This window comes from Lipotes vexillifer, unplaced genomic scaffold, assembly GCF_000442215.2.
Source record: "Lipotes vexillifer unplaced genomic scaffold, Lipotes_vexillifer_v1.1 scaffold515, whole genome shotgun sequence".
NCBI classification, from domain to species: domain Eukaryota; kingdom Metazoa; phylum Chordata; class Mammalia; order Artiodactyla; family Lipotidae; genus Lipotes; species Lipotes vexillifer.
The window spans coordinates 1,226,495-1,250,427 of NW_006772017.1; the positions used below are offsets into that span (position 1 = coordinate 1,226,495).

The window sequence follows — 23,933 nt, forward strand, 5'->3', positions numbered from 1 at the left end:
TATATATATATATATATATATATATATATATATATATATATGTATGTATGTATAATAGTTTTATTGAATACCATACAATATAAAAATATATACATATATAAAAATATATGTATATTATATATAATATGTAATAGCATTATTGAATATCATACTATTCCTCCATTTCTGCTTTCCTTTTGAATTTCTATTATCTTATTTTCTACAAACGGATTAATCTTTTAAAAAACAGATTGTGGCACACCCCTGATCAAAACCTTCTACTTGGTCTTAATCCTATCACATTCACACTATTTACCGTGGCTTACAAGACCCTACATGATCTGGTCCTTCCTCTCCTTTCCAACTTCACCTTGTAACATACTCCACCTTGTTCATTTAAATCAGCCACGTAGACTTTCTTTTCTTTCTTTGAAAACGTGAAGCTTATTTCCATTTTCACTTTAGGGTTTTTGCCAGAGCTCTTCACTCTGCCTGGGAAGTTCTCCCAGATCTTCCTCAGGGCTGACTCCTTTGGGCATTCAGGTGTCAACTTATGTCACTTCCACAGGGAAGCTTTTCCTCATAATCTATAGGAGTCCTCAATCATTCCCTAGCATAGTGCTTCTCAGTCTTCAGTGTGCATATGAAACACCTATGTATTTTGTTAAAAATGCAAATTTTGATTCAGACCCCTAGGGTAGGGCCTGAGATTCTGTACTTCTTTTGAGCTCCCTGGGGACTCCATGCTGTTGGTCAGAGGTCCTAGGATATCGCTCTTTTATTTTCACCAGCATACTGATTATTATGTGATCTGTTGTTGCTCTTTATTTAATTTTTTGTCTCTCTTCCCCTTGACTGGAGGGAAGGCTCCATAAGGAAAGAAATTTGTTTTTAATTGTTGTTTCACCAGTGGCATGAATAGTGCCTGAGCTATAGTTCTCAAGAAACCTGAGTGCATGAATCAATGAACAGATTTATCCATGGATTTTTATTTTAATTATTATTTTTTAACATCTTTATTGGAGTATAATTGCTTCACAATGGTGTGTTAGTTTCTGCTTTACAACAAAGTGAATCAGCCATATGCATACATATATCCCCATGTCTCCTCCCTCTTGTGTCTCCCTCCCACCCTCCCTACCCCATCCCTCTAGGTGGTCACAAAGCACTGCATGGAACTGATCTCCCTGGCTATCTGTTTTACATTTGGTAGTATATATAAGTCCATATCCATGGATTTTAAAGTTATTTGTATAATAGGATTATTGTGAGGAGTAAAACAAGTAATTATGTTAAGTTACTTAACCTAGTCCCTGGCACACAGTAGGTGCTCAATAAATGTGAGCTGCTATTAATAGAATTTCCTTCTAAAACTGTTTTGACAATTATTTTTAAAACAGTGGTTCTTAATCAGTTTTTGTTCACTTGTTTGAAAATCTGAAGGAGTCTGTAGTATATTTAGAGATCTTACCTCAGAAGAAATGCAAAAACATACACACACAATTTTCTTTTAATTTCAGAGGGCTCTCAGACCATCCCCCCATTCCCTGCCAGTTGACTTGTCATGGACCCCAAGTCAAGACCTTGTTTAAAAAAAAACAACCTACGTGTATATAACAATTCTTGTTAGGGCTGTTAGTGACAATTTGCCTTTTTCTAATTTCTTTTATAATTGTTGCTGTTGAATTGCCTCTTCTTTCTGTGTTATAGGTTACCATGTGCCATTAAGAAGAGCATAAATATGGTTTATTATATTACTTATTATTTTTTTAAAAATATTTATTTATTTATTTGGCTGTGCCGGGTCTTAGCTGTGGCACACGGGATCTTCATTGCGGCATGTGGGATCTTTTAGTTGTGGCATGCAGGATCTTAGTTGCAGCATGCGGGATCTAGTTCCCTGAATAGGGATCGAACCTGGGCCCCCTGCACTGAGAGCAAGGAGTCTTAACTACTGGACCACCAGAGAAGTCCCTATTATATTACTTATTAATGCCATGAGATTGTTTAAGTGGAACATATTAGCATAGACTGTAATACTGCAGAACTTCAGAAGAATTTTTTTGTTCTAAACCTCTGTCTTCAGATGAAAACTTAAATATTGGGGGAAATCGCTTCTTCCCTGCCAATAGCACCCCCACAAACAGACAAACATAGTGTATATCCCTGAAACTTGCCAAACTAACTGTAAGAAGCGTGCCAAGCATTAAACCCACAGTGACACAGACAAGAAGGGCAAGGACTCTCTGAATGCCCAGGGAAAGCGGTCTTATGACAGGAAGCAGACTAAGCTGCTTTTCTGGAAAAAAGGCTAAAACTACAAATGGAGATTGTGCTGAGGCTTGAATGCATTGAGCCTAGAAAGTGCTGCAGAGTTAGAGAGTGCTGACTGTTAAGACCAGCAAGCATTTTGAACTGGGAGGAGATAAGAGAAAGGGCTAAGGACTCCAGTTCTAAACTTCATCTTTTGTTTTATTGTGAAGACAATAAAATCTGGAGGTTATGTTCACTTCAAAAAAAAGTTGAAGCAGGGGGAATTGAAGTAATAACAAATACACTCAGAGCCTGCGGAAACTCATTTATTTTCCTTGGGGAGAAAAATTGAAGTAATTGTTAAAATACTATCTAGAAAGTTAAAATAGCTTATTCAGATGCTAAGACATCATGATATTGAGTAAATCTTATAACAAGTGGGCTATGGAGTGTAGTGGGATCTTCCTTAAACTTCGTTTAGGAGAAAGTAATGAAATAAGGTACAAAATTGAGGTATTAGAACAGCACAGACTTTTTGTGCCTCTAAAATCTTCCATTTATGTTTGTAGATTAGTTTGTGGATCTTCAGAATGGCATTTTCCCACTGTCCATTTGGAGTACAATAAGACAAATTAATACAAATCAAAATAATATGGCAGCAGCATCACATAATTTGTGTACACTGATGCAGTAACAGATTTAATTTAGTGCAGCTTTTGAGAACTCTTTTGTGATTCAATTTGTACAGCTGCTGTCCAGGCCTAAGCTGGCCAATCTCTCAGCCTTGAGTGTCTTGCCTGACTGATTCTCTCTTTCTTTTTCTTTTTAAAAAGACTGATATTTTTTAGAGCAGTTTAGGTTCACAGCAAAATTCAGAGGAAGGTTAAAGAGATTTCCCATATACCTCCTGCCCCCCACATGTCCCCTGTTATCAATACTCCTCAATTATCAACATCCCATACCAGAGAGGTACATTTGTTACAGTCGATGAACCTACATTGACACAGCATCATCGTCCAAAGTCCGTAGTTTACAATGGGGTTCTTGGTGTAGTACATTCTACGAATATGGGCAAACGTACAATGACAAATAGGCACGTTATAGTATATTTTAGGGTATTTTCACTACTCTAAAAATCCTCTGTGCTCTGCCTATTCACACCTTCTTCCTACCTACCCCCTCCCTTTGTTTGCTACTGATCTTTTTACTGTCAATAGTTTTGCCTTTTCCATAATGTCATATCATTAGAATATAGGACCTTACAGTATGTAGCTTTTTCAAATTGGTCTTTCACTTAGTTATGTGCGTTTAAGTTTTTTCCATGTGTTTTCATGGTTTGATAGACTCATTTCTTTTTAGTGCTGAATAATATAACATTGTCTGGATGTACCGGTTTATTTATCCATTCTCCTACTGAAGGACATCTTTGTTGCTTCCAAGTTTTGACAATTATGAATAAAGCTGCTATAAATATGTGTGTGCAGGTTTTTTTGTGGACATAAATTTCCAGCTTCTTTGGGTAAATACCAAGGATAATGATTGTTGGATTGTATGGTAAGAGTATGTTTAGTTTTGTAAGAAACCGCCAAACTGTCTTCTAAAGTGGCTGTACCATTTTGCATTCTCACCAGGAAAGAGAGGTCCTGTTGTTCCACATACTGGGCAGCATTTGTCAGTGTTCTGAATTTTGGCCATTCTAATAGGTGTGTAGTGGTATCTCATTTTTTTTTTTTGGCCATGTCACATAGCTTGCATTCCCTGACCAGGGATTGTGAAAGTGCCAAGTCCTAACCGCTGACCACCAGGGAATTCCTTCTCATTGTCCTTTTAATTTGCATTTCCCTGATGACATGATGTAGAGATCTTTTCATATGCTTCTTTGTCATCTGTATATCTTCTCTGGTGTGGTTTCTGTTAAAGTCTTTGGCCCAGTTTTTTTTTTTTTTTAATTTATTTTATTTTAGTTTTATTTTTGGCTGCGTTGGGTCTTCGTTGCTGCGTGTGGGCTTTCTTTAGTTGCAGCAACCAGGGGCTACTCTTCGTTGTGGTGCGCGGGCTTCTCATTGCAGTGGCTTCTCTTGTTGTGGAGCATGCGCTCTAGGCACATGGGCTTCAGTAGTTGTGGCACGTGGGCTGAGTAGTTGTGGCTCGCGGGCTCTAGAGCACAGGTTCAGTAGTTGTGATGCACGGGCTTAGTTGCTCTGTGGCATGTGGGATCTTCCCAGAGCAGGGCTCGAACCTGTGTCCCCTGCATTGGCAGGCAGATTCTTAACCACTGCGCCACCAGGGAAGTCCCGTTTGGCCCAGTTTTTAATCAGATTGTTTATTTTCTTGATGTGAGTTTTTAGAGTTCTTTGTATATTTTGGATAATAGTCCTTTATGAGATGGGTCTTTTGCAAATATTTTCTCCCAGTCTGTGGTTTGTCTTTTGAGATCATGGCATTGTCTTTTGCAGAACTGAAGTTTTTAATTTAATGAAGTCTAGCTTATCAATGATTTCTTTCATGGATTGTGCCTTTGGTGTTGTATCTAAAAAGTCAAAGCTATACCCAAGCTCATCTAGGTTTCTCCTATGTCTCCTGTTTTCTCCTATGTTACCTTCTAGGAGTTTTATAGTTTTTTCTTTTACATTTAGATCTATGATGCATTTTGAGTTAATTTTTGTGTAGGGTTTAAGGTCTGTGTCTAGATTCATTTTTTTTGCATGTGGATGTCCAGTTGTCCCAGCATCATTTGTTGAAAAGACTTATCTTTGCTCCATTGTATTGCCATTGCTCCTTTGTCAAAGATCAATTGGCTATATTTATGTGGGCCTACTTCTGGACTCTATTATGTTCCATTGATCTATTTGTCTATTCTTTTGGCAATACCACACTGTCCTGATTATTGTAGCTTTATAGTAGGTCTTAAAGTTGAGTAGTGTCAGTCCTCCAATTTTGTTTTTCTCCTTCAGTATTGTGTTGGTTTTTCTGAGTCTTTTGCTTCTTCATTTAAACTTGAGAATTATTTTGTCAGTATCCACAAAATAACTTGCTAGGATTTTAATTGGGATTCCTTTGAATCTATAGATCAAGTTAGGAAGAACTGACATTTTGACAATATTGAGTCTTCCTATACGTGAACATGGAATATCTCTCCATTTTTAAGTTCTTTGATTTTGTTCATCACAGTTTTGTGGTTTTGTTCATATAGATCTTGTACATATTTTGTTAGATTTACACCGAAGTATTTCAATTTTGGGGGGTGCTAATGTAAATGGTATTGTGTTTTTAAAAATATTTATTTATTTATTTATTTATTTATTTATTTATTTTGGTTGTGCCAGGTCTTAGTTGCAGCATGCAGGATCCTTTGTTATGGCATGTGAGATCTTTAGTTGTGGCATGCGATCTCATAGTTGTGGCATGCGGGCTTCTTAGTTGTAGCATGCGGACTTCTTAGTTGCAGCATGCAGACTCTTAGTTGCAGCATGTGGACTTCTTAGTTGTGGCATGTGGACTTCTTAGTTGTGGCATGTGCACTCTTAGTTGCGGCATGCATGCAGGATCTAGTTCCCCTACAAGGGATCGAACCTGGGCCTCCTGTATTGGGAGCACAGTCTTACCCACTGGACCATCAGGGAAGTCCTGGTATTGTTTTTTTAATTTCACATTCTACTTGTTCATTGCAGGCATATATGAAAGCAATTGACTTTTGTATATTAACCTTGTATCCTTACTATAATTACTTGTTAGTCCCAGGAGTTATTTTATTGATTCTTTTGTATTTTCTGTATAGATGACCATGTCATTTGGGAACAGACCATTTTATATCTTCCTTCTCAATCTGTATACCTTTTATTTCCTTTGCTTGTCTTATGGATTTATCTAGTACTATGTTGATAAGGAGTGAGGAGTGCCTTGTTCTTGATCTTAGTGGGAAACATCTAGTTTCTTACCATTAAGTATGATGTTCGCTGTAGGTTTTTTTGTAGGTATTCTTTATCAAGATGAGGAGGTTCCCTCTATTCCTAGTTTACTGAGAGTTTTTATCATGAATGTGTATAAGTTTTTTCAGATGCTTTTTCTGCATTTATTGATCTGATCATGTGATTTTTCTTCTTTAGTCTGTTGATATGATGGATTACATTAATTCATTTAAAAATGTTGAACCAGGGACTTCCCTGGTGGTCCAGTGGTTAAGACTCCATGCTTCCACTGTAGAGGGCATGGATTCGATCCCTGGTCAGGGAACTAAGATCCTGCATGCCACACGGCACAGCCAAAAAAAAAAAGGTTGAACCAGCCTTGCATTCCTGGAATAATTCTCACTTGTTTATAGTGTGTAATTCTTTTTATACATTGTTGGATTTGATTTGGTAGTATTTTGTTAGGGATTTTTGCATCTATGTTCACGAGAGATATTGGTGTAGTTTTCTTTTCTTGTAATGTCTTTGTCTTATTTTGGTATTAGGGAAATGCTGGCCTCATAGAATGAGTTAGGAAGTATTCCTTCTGCTTCTAATCCTCTGAAAGAGGTTGTAGAGAATTAGTATAATTCTTTAAATGTTTGGTAGAATTCACCACTGAACCCACCTGTGCCTGATGCTTTCTATTTTGGAAGACTATTAATTATTGGTTCAGTTTCTTTAATAGATGCAGGCCTATTTAGATTGTCTGTTTCTTCTTGTGTGAATTTTGGCTGATTGTGTCTTTCAAGGAATTTGTCCATTTCACCTAGGTTCTCAGATTTATGGGTTGAGTCGTTCATAGTATTCCTTTATTATCCTTTTAATGTCTATGGGATTTATAGTGATATCCCTCTTTCATTTCTGATATTAGCAATTTGTGTCCTCTCTCCTTTTTCCTTGTTAGCCTGGCTAGAGGCTTATCAATTTTATTGATCTTTTCAAAGAGCCAGTGTTTGGTTTCATTGATTTTCTCTGTTGATTTCCTGTTTTCAGTTCCACTGATTTCTGCTCTTATTTCTTTTCTTCTGCTTACTTTGGATTTAATTTTCTTTTTCTAGTTTCTTAAGGTGGAAACTTAGATGATTGATTTTAGATCTTTCTTCTTTCTAATATATGCATTCATTGCTATAAATTTCCCTTTTTTTTTTTTTTTTTTTTGTGGTACATGGGCCTCTCACTGTTGTGGCCTCTCCCGCTGCGGAGCACAGGCTCTGGACACGCAGGCTCAGCGGCCGTGGCTCACGGGCCCAGCCGCTCCGCGGCACGTGGGATCTTCCCAGGCTGGGGCACGAACCCGTGTCCCCTGCATCGGCAGGCGGACTCTCAACCACTGCGCCACCAGGGAAGCCCTAAATTCCCCTTTAATCACTGCTTTTGCTGCATCCCACAAATTTTGATAAATTGTGCTTCCATTTTCATTTAACTCGAAGAATTTTTACATTTATCTTGAGGTTTCTTCATTGACCCCTATGTTATTTAGAAGTGTGTTGTTTCGTCTCTGCATATTTTATTTTATTTTTAAATTAAAAAAATTTTTTTTGGCTGCATTGGGTCTTCATTGCCGTGCGTGGGCTTTCTTTAGTTGCGGCGAGCAGGGGCTACTCTTCGTTGAGGTGTGCAGGCTTCTCATTGTGGTGGCTTCTCTTGTTGCGGAGCATGGCCTCTAAGGCGCGCTGGCTTCAGTAGTTGTGGCTTGTGGGTTCTAGAGCGCAGGCTCAGTAGTTGTGGCACACAGACTTAGTTGCTGTGTGGCACGTGGGATCTTCCTGGACCAGGGATCGAACCTGTGTCCCCTGCATTGGCAGGCGGATTCTTAACCACTGTGCCACCAGTGAAGTCCCATAGTTTCGGCATCTTTTAGAATTTTCCATTTATCTTTCTGTTACTGATTTCTAGTTTAATTCCATTGTGGTCTGATGGCAGACATTGTATGATTTCTGTTCTTTTAACTTTGGTAAGGTGTGTTCTGTGGCCCAGAATATGATCTATCTTGGTGAATGTTCTGTGTGAGCTTGAGAATAATGTGTATTGTGCTGTTGTTGGATGAATTATTCTATAGATGTCAAGTTTAGCCAGTTGATTAATGGTGTTGTTGAGTTCAACTAAGTCCTTGCTGATTTTCTGCCTACTGGATCTGTCCATTTCTGCTAGAGGGGTACTGAAGTCTCCAACTATGATAGTAGATTCATCTATTTTTCCTTATAGCTCTATCAATTTTTACCTCATGTAGTTTAACTTGATGGTCTGTTGTTAGGTGCATATATATTAACGATTGTTATGTCGTCTTGGAGAATCAACTCTTTTATCTTTATGTAACATCCTTCTGTATATCTGATAACTTTCCTTGCTTTGAAGTTTGGTCTGTCTGAAATTAATATAGGCTTCTCTTGCTTTCTTTTGATTAGTGTTAGCATGGTGTAATTTTTTCCATCTGTTTTTAAAAAATATCTTTATTGGATATTGCTTTACAATGTTGTGTTAGTTTCTGCTCTATCCATCCATTTACTATTCATATGTATGTGTCTTTGAATTTAAAGTGAGTTTATTTTAGTCAACATGTAATTGAGTCTTGGGTTTTGATCCACTCTGACAATCTTTTAATTGGTTCATTTACACCAATCACTTTCTTTTCAATCTTGGGGGCAGCAGTTTGTCCTGTGTCCTTCCTTCTCTAATGGATCTGAGAAGATACATTGATTTTTCAGCTTTTTACTTGTTGTTGGGATAGAATGGCAACTTATAAGCTTCTTATATGCAGTACTAGATAACCTATGATTCTCTTTTTATGTCTGCTGATTGCCTGAAGTGATGCCTCATCTTCAGTGTAACTTGGTTTTCTTTTTTGAGAAATGTGAATGAAGTATAAACTACTCAATAAAGATGTTGGGTTAGTAAAAATAAAAGTGGAAGCAAAGGACTTTAAGCCTCTCCAAAGCCAGATCCCAATAGAAACAATGTACTTTGCCCACAGTCCTGATGGTTCCTATGAATAACTTTAAAAATTAGATATTTTATAATTGTAAACAGGAATATGAAGACTGAGGAATAGCTACTGGATTTAGCAACAATAGGCATTGGGTGGGGACTTCCCTGGTAGTCCAGAGGTTAAGAATCTGCCTTCCAATGCAGGGGACGTGGGTTCTATCCCTGGTCGAGGAACTAGGATCCCCCATGCCACAGGGCAACTAAGCCCGTACGCCTAGTTGGTGCACCGAAACTACAGAGCCCACGTGCAGCAACTGCTGAGCCCATGCTCTCTGGAGCCCATGTGCTACAACTAGAGAGCCTGTGGGCTCTGGAGCTCACGTGCCACAACTAGAGAGAAGCCCACATGCCGCAACGAAAGATCCTGCATGCCTCAATGAAGATCCTGCATGCTGCAGCTAAGACCTGACGCAGCCAAAAATAAATAAATAAATAAATAAATAATAACTATTTTTAAAAAAAGGCATTGGATGAACTTGGCAGAAGCCATCTCAGTAGAAGCTTGATTATAGTGGGTTGAGAAATGAGCAGGATGTGAGGGGGCGGCCAGAAAAAGTAAAGGCAACTCTTTCAAGTGGTTTGGCTATAAAGGGAAGGAGGGAGAGCAGGTGTCAAGTCAAGGAGGTTGTTTGTTGTTGTTCTTATTATTTTAAGAGAAGAGTGTTGAGCTGATATGAAAAAAACTAGTAGAGAGGGGAAGGGAGATGATATAGTACAGAGGTGATTAATGAAGAGAATGATATCTCTGAAAATGTAAGAAGGGAGGGGATTCAAGAAATATTTAATAAGCACCAATCATGTCACGCACTGTTGCCCTAAAAGAGCATATGTTCTGATGGGGAAAGAAAACAAAAAGGTAAATAAGTATCATGTAAGGCATTTAGTATAACTAAATCTAGTGGTTCTTTAGATATAAATAATAAAAATATATGTGTATAAAATACCAGAGAATATCATGCATAGAAAGATCCTTTTTTTCTTACTATTTCATACTTTTACTAAATTAGTTATTACTTCATGAAACTTGTTTTTCAGTTATGTATATTTGTGTGTATATTGGGTCATGATTTTTTTCCCCAAAAATTGATATCCACTGATTAGAGGATGAGTGAAGGCATTAATAGCCCTTGATGGAAAGAGAAATAGCTCTTAAGCTGTAACTGCGGAAAGAAAAGAGAATGGGGTAGATACAGGTGAGTTTGGAAATCTGGTGGTAGGGAGCTGAGGGTGAGTTGAGATTTGTGGAGGAGAAATTAGGCTGGCAGAGGGTTGGAGGAGGAGGCTCTCTAGTTGGGACCATTGTGAACAAAGGCATGGCTATGAAATGAAAGAATGGAAAATGTTTGAGATATGGTGAGCAATCCAGTTTGACTAGAAGGCAACCCGCATTATTGAATCTACCTTTGCATTTTCCATTCTACCCCGCTTCCTAACATTTTTGCTGTTGCCATCCTAATTTGGGCCTGTATTATTCCCACTTAGAATAGTTTCATAACCAGTTTCTCTGTACCCAAATTCATTTTACTTGCTATTTCCAGTTGATCTTGATACATTACTGCTGCAATTTTTTTATTTTTCCACCCGCACTTAAAACAAGTCAACTTTGGGACTTCCTTGGTGACACAGTGGTTAAGAATCCGCCTGCCAATGCAGGGGACACAGGTTCGATCCCTGGTCCGGGAAGATCTCACATGCTGCAGAGCAGCTAAGCCCGTGCTCCACAACTACTGAGCCTGTGTTCTAGAGCCTGCGAGCCACAACTACTGAAGCCCACGTGCCACAACTACTGAAGCCCATGTGCCTGGAGCCCGTGCTCCGCAAGAGAAGCCCGCACACCTCAACAAAGATCCAACGCAGCCAAAAATAAATAAAAAAAAAAAAAAAAAAAAAAAAAAAAAAAAAACCAAAAAAAACAAGTCAACTTTGATATTCCCTATTACCCAATTGCATGTGGTGGTACTCAGTCATTTCTTGTATCGAAAAAATAGATGCATTTTGAACAGTAGAGGGGGAGTAGTCTGAAAATGCAGGCTGTGCCCCTATTATGGATTCCTTGAACCTCAGAATGAGGACACTATCTGTGTTGGGAATCCCCAAGACTACCCCCAGGTTTGGTGATTTACTAGGAAGACTCAGAGGACTCAGCATATGGTTATACTCACAGCTAAGATTTATCATAGCGAAAGGATACAGAGCACAGGAAGCAAAGGGAAAATGCGTGTGGGACAACGTTCCGAGAAAATTAGGCACAAGCTTACAAGCGTCTTCTCCCAGGAGAGTCAAACAGAACATGCTTAATTCTTCCAGCAACTTACTGTGACAACAGGTGTGAAATGTTGTCTATTAGGGAAGCTCATTATAGGCTCAATGCCTAGAGTTGAGCCGTGGTTACAAAGGCACCCTCTGCCTAGCATGTGCCAAAATTACAGACTTATAGAAGGAAACTAGGTGTTCAGCATAAATCACATTGTATACGATACAAACATTTAGGCACAGTGAGTCACTCTTACCATTTCTGGGAATGATGGGAACCTAAGTTCCCAGTCAAGGGCCCATTTTTGCAAGCAGGCATCGCTAAGGACGGTAGTCTCAGACCTGCTGTGTTAACTCTTTTCTGCACACTATTCTTACTTAAATGTGATCCTATAAGGTGGGGAAGTGGCCTTAGGGGCTGATTTGGAAATGGGGTGATATGGGCTTGGGAATGAGGGAAATGTGAAGAGGTCAGGACTTTGTTACCCCCTCTTCTTTTCTCTTAAATAAATTTGGGATCTGATGGAAAGTTTTGTATAGAAAAAGGTGCTGCTGTTAAAATTGCATTTGAAAACCACTCCTTTAGGGAATTCCCTGGTGGCCCAGTGGCTAAGACTCTGTGCTCCCAGTGCAGGGGGTCCGGGTTCGATCCCTGGTCAGGGAACTAGATCCCACGTGCCGCAACAAAAGATCCCGCGTGCTGCAACTAAGACCTGGCACAGCTAAAAAAAAAAAAAACTGTTTCCCTTAAAAAAAAAAAAAAAAGAAAACTACGCCTTTAAACAATGAGATGAATTTTAAGCAAAATATTGATAAAATCACATTGAGATTTTAGCAAGATCATCCCTGTAGTTGATGGAAGATATTTTTAGAGATTGTGGTGTTGTCGTGGTAAATGTGAGGCAGGAGGCGATCAGAGGCAGGGAGGCCAAGCCAGAGACAATAAGAGGCCCAGCTGGAGTGGTTGTGTGAAGAGGGGAGGAGGGAATGGATTAGAGAGTATTTAGGATGTAAAATTGAGTAGCACTGATGATTGATTGGCTGAGGACCTGGTTGAGGGCTGGGGAGAGGGTTTGTGGGATGGAGGAGAAGGAAATTAGCATTATCTTAGGTTTCTTACTTGATTGATTCCAGGGAGTGGAAAAGAGCATTTTCCCTGGTTGTGAGGTTCTCAAATCCTCCAACACTAATGGTTATCCATCAACTCAGTTCTGGCACTATCTACCTGGAGGTAGCATCGGATCCCCCAAGTTAAAGGGCCAATCCCACAAAAGTGGCCCCACTTCAGAGGCCAGCTGCAAATGGGCTGCCCAAGCTACCCACACTTCCGCATGTCTGACTACAAATTTAGGGGGTTGATACTTAGCTAAATTTGATAATTTACTAGTAATGGTCATAGAACTCAGAAAAAACACTTTACTTATGTTTATCAGTTTATTATAAAGGGTACATAGAACTCAGGAACAGACAAATGGAAGAGATGCACAGGGCAAGGGATAGGAGCAGGGGTGTGGAGCTTCTGTGCCCTCTCTGGGTATGTCACCTTCCTGGCACCTTGATGTTTTCACCATCCTGGAAACCCTCCATATCTTATTGTTCAAGATTGTTAATAGAAGCATGTAAACATATAATTTTTAAAAATTACTTAATTAATTTTTGGCTGAGTTGGCTCTTTGTTGCTGTGCACAGGCTTTCTCTAGTTGTGGTGAGTGGGGGCTACTCTCTGTTGCGGTGCGTGGGCTTCTCACTGCGGTGGCTTTTCTTGTTGCAGAACATGAGCTCTAGGCGTGAGGGCTTCACTAGTTGTGGCACGCATGCTCAATAGTCATGGCTCATGGGTTCTGGAGCACAGGCTCAGTAGTTGTGGCGCATGGGCTTTGTTGCTCTGCAGCGTGTGGGATCTTCCCGGACCAGGGCTCGGACCCATGTCCCCTTCATTGGCAGGCAGATTCTTAACCACTGCGCCGCCAGGGAAGCCTTATACTTTTTTAAAAGCTAACTTGTAAAACAGCATCTATAGCCCAAAGTTTCCCTTTTTCCTGTGAAACCTTTATTGAAGTACAATTTATATACAAATAACATTCATGATTTTAGATGAACAAGTCAATGAGTTATGACAAATGTATACAGTCATGTAACCACCATCATAATCATAATATAGAATATCTCCATCACCCCTAAAATTTGCTCCTACCCCTTTGCTACCAATCCCATAACCCTATTCCTGGGTTCTAGAAACCACTGATTTGCTTTCTTTCACTAGAAAAGTTTTGCTTTTTCTAGAACTTTGTATACTGTAGTCATATAAAATTAAATTTTGCTTCTGGCTTTTTTCAATTAGCGTAATACTTTTAAGATTCATCTACATTGTTATATTTATCAGTAGTTTTAATCCTTTTTACTTCTTAGTAATAATCCATTGTGTGGATATACCATCGTTAACCCATTCATCAATTGATGGACATTTGGGTTCATTCCAGCTGTTAAATATTATAAATAAAGCTGCTGCTTTGAGTATTCAAATACAAAAAAAAAAAGTGGTTATAGAATTTAATCTCCAGCCTCCCCTGCCCTCCCAAATTGGTGGGTGGGGCTGCAAGTTCCAACTTTCTAAACACTTGGTCTTTCTGGGGACCAGCCATGTCCTGAGGTTATCTTGGGGCCCTACCCTGCGTTCATTAGCATATGTGGGATGGAAAGAGGCTCATTATGATAAACAGAAAACACTCTATCACTTAGGAAATTCCAAGGGTTTTATGAGCTCTGTACTAGGGACTGTGGACCAAGGGCAAATATATTTCTTATACCACTCTGGTAGACATCTCAAATTGCTGGAAACCTTATGGAACTCTCAACCTATGCCTCCAGCTTCAACATGAACCCAAGCCTTGTTCTTGGTCCTATGAGGCCTAGGGTTCCAGGAGACCCTTAGTCCGGTTCTCTTTTGCAGGCTGTAAGCCCCCTGTATTAGTTAGGGTACAATTTAGGCCTCCGTAACAAAGAGACCCTAAAATACACTGCTTGAAAAGCAAGATAGACATTTTACATAAAAATCCCGGCAGGTGGTCCAGAGCTGGTTTGGCAGCTCAGCATTGTTAGGGAACTTTGCTCTGCTTTGCTCAGCATTCTGTGCGCCTCTCCTTGCCAGGTTGGCTCTTCCAGCTGCAGTCATGGCACTTTCTTTCCAGTCAGAGGGAGGGAAGGGAAGGGGAGGAGTGGGATTCACCCTTTCCCTTTAAGTGCTCCAGAGCGGAGCTGCACACATTTCAGCTTACATCCCATTGTTCACATGACCATCCTTGCTGCCAGAGAGGCCAGGATATGGAATATTTCACTCGGCAGCCTTGCACCCAGCTAAAACCTTTATTCAGAAAAAGGGAGAGCAGTTATTAGAGGATAGCTCTGCCCTATCCCCAACAGTCATGGTATATTTAAGGCTTTTTTTTTTGCTTTTTTAGAAAATGATGGAAATAATGTTGTGACTGTTAATTCTTTTCCTAAATTAAGTAGTTTTCATATTATTGAAATAAAGGAAACATGGTATTCAATGAAACAAGAGAAACAATGGCAAAATACCCTTGTAAAATCTTTGTCTAAAAATGTGCCAGTTTGCTGCTCACTGAACCTGCCCCAGATAAGGAATGGAGTTATAACTGGACCTTACCACAGACAGTTTTCTTCCCCAAGAAGCTAAAAAAAGGATTAACACACCTCCCTGATTTGAAACAGACACTCTGTTGTGTCTCAACTCTTTGTGTTCAACCTAAAGGTGATGGAAAAGGGAAGGAGTCTCGCAAGCAGTGTGCTGAATTCAATGTGGTAACATCTGAATGCTGTGTTGTTTTAGACAGCGAATAAAGAGGCAGTAGAAAACCCTTTGTGACTAGTGTCTAAGTCTCTGTCTTCGTACTGAAGAACCAGATTTAGGCCTAATGCAAAGAAAGGTCCCACCCCTGCTGTGAAGAAGGATGTGACGAACCCAGGTGGCTCATTCATCGGAGTGCAGGCAAAGCAGACATTCCATTCTTCCTGGAAGAGGGGTTGTAGTGATAGTTTATGAGTTTGGGGTTTATGAAACTGAGACATTTATATTTATATTACATTTATATTACATTTATATTTGTTACAAAATGTGGTTTATATTATTATTTTCATCAAAGTGATATTTACAACTGCTCAAATATAATTATAACTGGTTAAAAGTTTTAATGTGGCCATTAAGAAATAATGTAGAGCACTATGAAATATCTTCATTTCAGAAAGTCTAAAATTTTATATATATTTTTGTTTATAGCCTATACAGTTCAGACAGCCAAGAGTATGTCTCCAACTGCTGCTACAGAGGTTTATTCAAAAGCTTTAGCTGTTTGCCATGGACCACTGGACCACTATGACTTTCTGATCAAAGCTCGTGAGCTAAAGGACGATGAACATCAAAGAAGAGTTATACAGTGTTTGCAGGAATTACATGAGGACCTTAAAGGATACAGTATAGAGGCAGAAGGGCTTTTTTCAAAGGTAAGCTTTGTGTGACATTAAAGACTGAACAGTTAAAAATGTAAGCATTTTAAAAATGGATTAAATGCAGTTGGGTACAATGATGAAAGAGCTTGAAAATTTCCTACCAGTTCCTTTAAACAAGCTCTGTTGGATCCCCATTTCTGACCTCTTGATGTTCCATAGCTTTCTTTCACCTTCAGCGGGATTCAGATAGCTTCATATTGAGGTATTTAAAAAAAAAAACCCTAAATACCAGTCAAAGTGAAAGTTTGTGTGCATTTCAAAGCTTGTCCCGCCCTCTAGGTTAGGCCTTGCCCAGGATCAGCAGCAGAGAAGAGGGGTGACTTGTTCTCTCTCTTCTCCTCTCTCTGCTCGCTTGGCTTCTCTAGGCTCAGAATGAGGGGGATAGAAGATTAGAGTGAAACAGCAGAGTCTGAAGTGACCAGTTAAGGGCCTTTTGTGTGGTAGATGCTGACATGCTAGCTTTCTGTGAGGGGCACTGGGTGGATTCTTCAGGACTCCCATGAGGACCTCCCTGCTGCTCCACTCTGTGACTGACCTCTTACGACTCTAACGGAACACCTCACACCACTACGTGGGGCTGAGACGGCCTTGCCCTTGCACTTAGCCTTCTTAGAGGGGTCCTTTCGGGACAGCGCTAACAGGTCACCTTTATGGCGTCTACTTAGGCCACGGGAAGTATAACATGTCATTTCTCCAACCCCTTCTGCATGGGCAGCTTCAGTCGGTCTCCTGCCCTTGGACTTCTGCAGATATAAAAAGCAAGCACCAGTATCTGTCTTTGTCCTGTGCACCCCTATACTCCTGGGGACACGTGTCAAGTTCTTCCATGAATTCTTTCACACCCTGCTTTGGTAGCTGTCTGTAGATTTTCTTACCTAAATGAGTATCCACCCCACTTTTTCCTTAATGCTAATCTCCTTGGATGTTTCTCTTGGGGACCCCCTGCACTTGGCATGAGGTTCATCTGGGGGAAATGCCACAGAATCCTTTACCCAGCTAACAGCTGTCTGCCTTGATTACTTTGGTTTTAGGGCTGTTTTTTGACTTTTTTTTTCTCTTTTTAAGTAATTCCTGCATGGATACAATTAGTGCCTCTCTTTAGTGTGTAGGGGGACCTGTCTCCCCTTGTCCTCAGCTTTGAGTTTTTCCTGAAATTCTGAGACACCAGGAAAACTCCCATTCCTTATCCTGCTGTAGAAGCCATTGTCATCAGTGGTGTCATCCTCAAATCATGAGGGGTATTAATAGTTATAAGAGTTAGAATATTGTTCAACCTAAGAAACTACTTTTCCTTTAACTGACTGACCAAACCTCCTCCCCCCACCCCACTACACAAATATTCTTTTATTATAAGATCTTTATAAGAAAGGTATTGTATAACAATATGTTAGTAGTACTTTATTTAAAAACTCTACTGAAAGTAATTTTACGTTTTAAAAAGCACTTCAGAGGAAAAGGCTGCCATTGTGTTAACATCTTTTGGTTAAAAGGAATAGAGAATTATTTAGGTTTGAGAGAGAAATGGAGATGTAGAGTAAGATTACATAAGAAAATAGCAATGAAGGGCATCTCCATCGCTCAGCCAGGCCTCACAGAGCCTGTGCCAGCTTTCAGCAGCGTCAGTGGCTCTGAAACCTTTGATGACTTGTAATAGGAGGTACCCATTGATTTTCCAGAACCCTGCCATTCACATAATCTGCTTACTCTTTGTTCCTTTTCCCCATGCCCTTACCCACTTCTGTTCATTCCACCAGCTTCTCAGTTCTTTCCCTGTATCCATGGTTTAAATTCCTGAGTAAAAATCTGACAGTCCACCCAAACACTTCATCCCTGTTTGGGCAGAGCTTTCACACCAGTTTTCCAGAGGCTGCTAGTTAGCACAAAGATTGGATCTCTGTATAAGGTGCCATCCAGGGCTCCCGTGAGCAGGGCGGTTTCCCTCAGAAGTGGACTGTGAGTGTGGGAGCCAGAGTGTGTTAGCTAATCCAGAACAATGGTTATGGGAAATAATGATGAATTATCCCTTTTGATGGCCAACCTTTTCTCTTTTTGCTGTGTTTCCAAAAGTTGATGGGTGAGTCAAGAAGCAAAAAGTTTGGAAAATACAGATTGCTTAGGTACTGCATACCTAATTATAGTTTGCAATACAGGAGGTCTTCCAAATAAAATAACAACTTTGTTATGTATCATAGCCAGGAAACAAGATGTTTTACTTACCAGATTTTTTTTTGTTATCTGAAAGTTAAATTTCTCTCATGATGGTTGTATCTTATTCCCTTTCTAGCCCTCTCCCTTTTGGAAATACAGTCCTTTCCCTCCTCCCCACTCTGTATCATCCCTAGGGCTCATCTTACAGGGGTTGGTGAACTTCCATTCCTTAATAAAATATTCCTTAAATTAACTTATCTGGTTGCCAATTCAACAACCTATTTTTTTTCTTTAAAATTATTATTTGGCTCTTCTTAAGGGTATTTTCCCATACTTCCACCTTTGATTTATAAATTGGCTATGCTGGATTTGCCTAGTAAATAGATAGCTATTTAGCAGTAAGTAAATGCAGTACTTTCTATCTAGAGGCCCTGGTTTTATTGGGTAATTCTTATGTAAGGAGGAAATTTTACAAGTCAGGTGGTTTCAAATGTGTCTAATGAAAGCTTATATTTGTTAAATCCCAATGCATATGTGAATGAATGTTTAGTAAATGGATCGACATCTCTTTATGATAGTATTTGTCCTGTAGTTTCTTAAGCCCACCAAATCATTGTTTTTCAGTGTTTTTCAAACATTGAAAAAGATCCAAATATCAAATGTAATTTGAATAAAACATATATAAAAGCTTTAGTTTTGAAGATTCTAAAGGTGCCACAGACCTACTTCTTCTAAAAATAAAGACTGATATGCTGATTATCAGAGAAGGAAACATTGGACTGTTAAGTTTTCCAGCAGTAGAACTTTGTTAGTATGTAGAGTTCTTGATTTTGGTAAATAGGGTTTAAAATTTCATGGACATTTGATTTTCTCCCCAGCTTTATTGAGATATTATTGACAGATAGCATATGTAAGTTTAAGGTGTGCAATGTGATGATTTGATACCTGTATACATTGCAAAATGATTACCATAGTAAAGTTAGTTAACAACTATATCCCTTCACATAATTACTGTTTCTCATTGTGGTAAAAACATTTAAGATCTACTCTTTCGCGGGCCTCTCACTGCTGTGACCTCTCCTGTTGTGGAGCACAGGCTCCGGATGCGCAGGCTCAGCGGCCGTGGCTCATGGCCCTAGCCGCTCTGCGGCATGTGGGATCCTCCTGGACTGGGGCATGAACCCATGTCCCCTGCATCGGCAGGCGGACTCTCAACCACTGTGCCACCAGGGAAGCTCCTAAGATCTACTCTTTTAACGACTTTCAAGTATATAATATAATACTGTATTGTTAATTATAGTCACCATGATTCCCAGAACTTATTCATATTATAGCTGAGAGTTTGTACCCTTTGACCAGTATTTCACCATTTCCCCTAACCCACAGCCCTTGGTAACCACCATCCTATGAATTACGCTTTTTAAAAATTCTGCATGTAAGTGAGAACATACAGTATTATCTTTGTCTGACTTATTTCAGTTAGCATATATGGGCATTTGATTTTGATGCAGATGTTTAAATATTCATTTTGGTGGACTTGTTAAAAAAAAATTGTACTCCTAAGAAACTTTCTGTAAGGGTAAAAGCCATAATGTTAGAATAAAATGCACCTTCTTCACAAAATGCCAGAATTATTAGTCAGTGAGAAAAAATTGGTGGCAGACTATTAGGCTGCTTTCACCTACCTACATAAAAATGTTTTCTTTAGTAAAAATTTGAAAAAGTCATGAGCAGATGACTATGCTATATGAGCAACAAACTATAAAGAATAAGCATTTATGAATACTTTACTTTTGTTATCAAATAAAACTTATAGCCAGGTTAATCTGGCACATTTAATGTATGCATAATTGTTATTGTGCTGTGAGGTAATTAGGCATAAATGGTAAGTAAGTAGTTCATGTAAATCACTATAACTAGAATTACTTTTACACAGACAAATGAAGCATTTCTAGAGTCATAGAGGGAGAGAATTAAAGAGTGTGGAGCTACTCTGAAAATCTCTGTTTCCATTAATCAGGTGTATACAGGCAGCCAGGTTTTTTCATCTCTGGGGAGGAGAAACCATAGCCAGAGAGACCTGGGAATTGGGAAGAGGAGTGGGGAACAAAATTCCTTTTCCTTTTCTCCTGCTCTTCACAAAATAATTTTGCTTTTCCCTCATGAGAAATTATTATTTCAAACTTCCTTTTACAACCTATAGTCTTTTATTTGGATACCTCTCCTCACTCTGCCAAGAACAATGCATATAGCAGGTAGAGACGACCTGCGCTGCCTTGAATCCAGCTCATCTAAGGTCTTGGTGCTTTCTGTGATCTGGCTTCTAGCATCTGGAGGCCATGAATAGGATACTTGGAATGCTGGGCTGTGGAATTTTCTCTCAGGAGATATAGGAGGCCTATTGTCTGGGTCCCTTCAGTTATTTATCCAAGACTAGGCAGTTTGCTGGTTTTTCCTCAGTTCCTCCCTTCTCTCCCCCAGCTAAGGAAGTGAGCACTTATACTGTCCGTTCCTCTTCTTAGAATTGGCATCTCCTATAGGTGAAGTAGGTTGAGCAGTGTGATTTAGGTAAAACCTCCCTGTTTCCTGGTAATTTATCCTTCAGAACATCATAAGCAACATTGAGTATGAAATAGACATCTATAGCTACAGCTTTATTAAAGACCAGAAATATTTTTAAATGAATATTTTCTTGTATCAAATTTTTATGAAAGCCGAAACAAAAGATTACGTCCTAACCCAATGACGGCATTATTTGTAAGGAAGTGAGTCAAACTGCATTGTTTTTTGAGAACTAACACATGCCAAAGACTCATTTAATGTCTGAAATTTGAGAGAGTGTAATGGGCCTGCTTCAGTCTCCAGAATAATTAACAAATGTATCCAATTACATTTTAAGTTTTGTCATGGTTCTGAAGGTAAAATTATGCCGTCAATGTAGATGAGAATGTCTTTTGTTTTTTGAGTTTTTTCTTCCAGTTTTATTGAGATATATTTGATATACAGCACTGTATAATTATAGAGCATACTGATCTGACTTACATGCATAACGAAATGATTACCACATAAGTCCAGTGAATATCCATCATCTCCTGTAGATACAAAATAAAAGAGAAAGAAAAAAATACTTTTTTCTTGTGATGAGAACTCTTAGGATTCACTCTCCTAACAACTTTCACATATAACATACATGAGTGTTAATTATATTAATCATGTTGTACATTACATCCCTGTTATTTATCTTATAACTAGAAGTTTGTACTTTTTAACCACCTTCATCCAGTTCTCCCCCCGCACCCCCTTGCCAGATGAGAATGTCTTTTATAAATTCCTTAAAATAAATTTAAAGAAAAGGGGTATAGCCCTATTTTATAATGTCTGAGATAGGAATTTTATCTGTCATTGTCCGCCAAAACTGACTACTTTGGTTATGGCAGCAGAATTATGTAGGCCATAAGGAGGCATTAGAGCCATGGAATCTGTGCTGAGATTTTGGTCAGGTCTCTAGATCAGGGGTTGGCAAATATTTTCTGTAAAGGACCATGTAGGAAATCTTTTAGGGTTAGGGGGCCATATGATCTCTGTCATAGCTATTCAGTTCTGCCATTGTAGTCAGAGTAGCCATGGATAATTCAAAAATAAATGTATTCTGATAAATATTTATTTAGAAAAACAGATGTCAGACTGGATTTAGCCTATAGGCCATAATTTGCCAACCCCTGCTATAGATGGATGACTGCTTCCTGACTAGATTTGAGGGCTGGTGGGAGACCATTAATAGTATTCAAGGTTCTCTTGGAACTGTACTTAGTCTAGCTTTCCAATCTGATTTTTCATTACTTCGCTTTACGTATACCTGCCTCTAGTCAACAGAACTATTCACTGATTTATTATATAGACAAACAGACAAATGGAACACAATAGGAAGTCTAGAAGATACATGGAGACTTGATATACCATTGAGCTGACACTGAAAATCAGTGGGAAAAAGATGGTCTAGTCAGTAAGCAGGGATGAGACAATTGATGATCTTTGTGAAAAGGAAAATAAAATTAGGTACCTACCTCTCTGAACATAAACATAAATTTCATAGAGTCAGTGTTCTAAGTTTAAAGTGAAATTTTAAAACTTCTTGAAGAAAATATAGAGGATTATCTTTGTGAACCTGGGGAAAGGAAGACTCTCTTATACAAGATATGAAAGTTTAAATTATAAAGGTAAAGTTGGATACACTTGACTCTACTAAAATTTAAAACTTCTAGTCAACAGTAAGCACCATAGAAAGGTGAAAAGCAGACCACAGACTGGGAGAAAATATTTGCATCAAAAGTAATTGACTAATAGATTGACTATAATAATTGACTATATATATCTAGAATATATAAAGAACTCCTACCAAAAAAAAAAAAATCAAACAACTTAGTAGAAAAATGGACAAAGAAGAGTCTGTTTTGGGGTGATAACTAGCAGGTTCCACAAAAATAGATAAGTAAATCAGAACGTATTTTTTAAAATGGAATGTTGAGATGATAAACTTCAAAATCAGGATTGTTAACTCTGAGCAAGAAGGGCACAAAGGGGGGACTTCAACTCTATCTAATGTGTTATTAAATTTTGGAATAAATATTTCAAAATATAAAGATTTGATAAAGCTGAGTGGCAGGTAACCAGGTATTCAATATTTTCTCTAATTTAGCGTGTTTATAATATTCCATAATAAAAGTATTTTTAAGTGTAACTGTGAGATATTTCAACAGGTTAGTTGATTTAAGAAAATAATTTTGAGGAAATTATAACTTTTCCTGATAATATAATTCTAGACTCTACTAGTTCAGCATTTGCTTTTTACAAATAGACTGAGTGAGGAAGGGATATTATGAGCTCAAAAAGTACTCAGCAAGACATAGGGAATATCTTAGTAAGAGGCTTTTAGTAATGAGACTTCTTTCCTCTTTCTGGAATCTCATGAGCTGAGTTTTCTTGGCCTTAAATCTTTTTCATGAATGCCAGATGTTTCTGAGTTCTATGTACATTGGACTTAATCTTACCCCATGTTCAGCAGAGTTTGTCTTTTCCAGGTAATGTGTCCATTTTACATACTGGGGAAATAATTAGCCAAGTGTCTTCTTGTCCTTTAGGAGATTAATACATCTTCAGGGTGAGCACTGGGGAAAGAAGTTCTATTGTGTAGCTGGGAAAAGCAAATGATTTTTTGTTTTACAGAAAAATTTATCATGCTTAGCTAGAAAATGTATCTCTTTGTTTATCAGAACGCCTGGAATTATCATATATGAATTCAGTTCAACAACAACAAGAAGAGTTGGTCCCCACTATGTACTAGGCTCCATGGAGCCAAGGATACAGGTGTAATTAAGGTTAATGTTTTGTGATTTCAGTCGTACCTTATTCAGTGGAAGAAATGGTCATAAACAGCTGTTTATAACTCAGTGAATTAAGTACAAAAATTCATATGGGTATAAAATGCATATGGGGACAGTCTTTGAAAACCCACTTTAAATAAAAGGATTTAAATTTATTTTAATCCATATTATTGCTTCACTTGAGACTTCTAATTCTGTTTCTCATAAAGAAATTTTATGAATCAAATTACTATTCATTTACTCTTGAAGGACTATTCATTTACTCTTGAAGGACTATTCATTTACTCTTGAAGGACTCTTGAAGGACTCTTGATGTAAGGATATACATCAAAATTAACAACATAAATCCCATAAAAAATATATGCTGGGCCTCCCTGGTGGCGCAGTGGTTAAGAATCCACCTGCTGATGCAGGAGACACGGGTTCAAGCCCTGGGCTGGGAAGATCCCACACGCCGTGG

At 38.7% G+C, this 23,933-nt stretch overlaps 1 protein-coding gene across 1 annotated transcript in view; it reads left to right on the forward strand.

Annotated features, from left to right (window-relative positions):
* The window catches only part of AFG1L (AFG1 like ATPase), a 195,393-nt gene that overhangs the window by 15,133 nt on the left and 156,327 nt on the right, over positions 1 to 23,933 (forward strand). Inside the window, exon 2 of the mRNA XM_007447258.1 lies at positions 15,715 to 15,938. Within this exon, the coding sequence (XP_007447320.1) occupies positions 15,715 to 15,938 (224 nt within the window). The remainder of the gene's footprint in view (positions 1 to 15,714; positions 15,939 to 23,933) is intronic.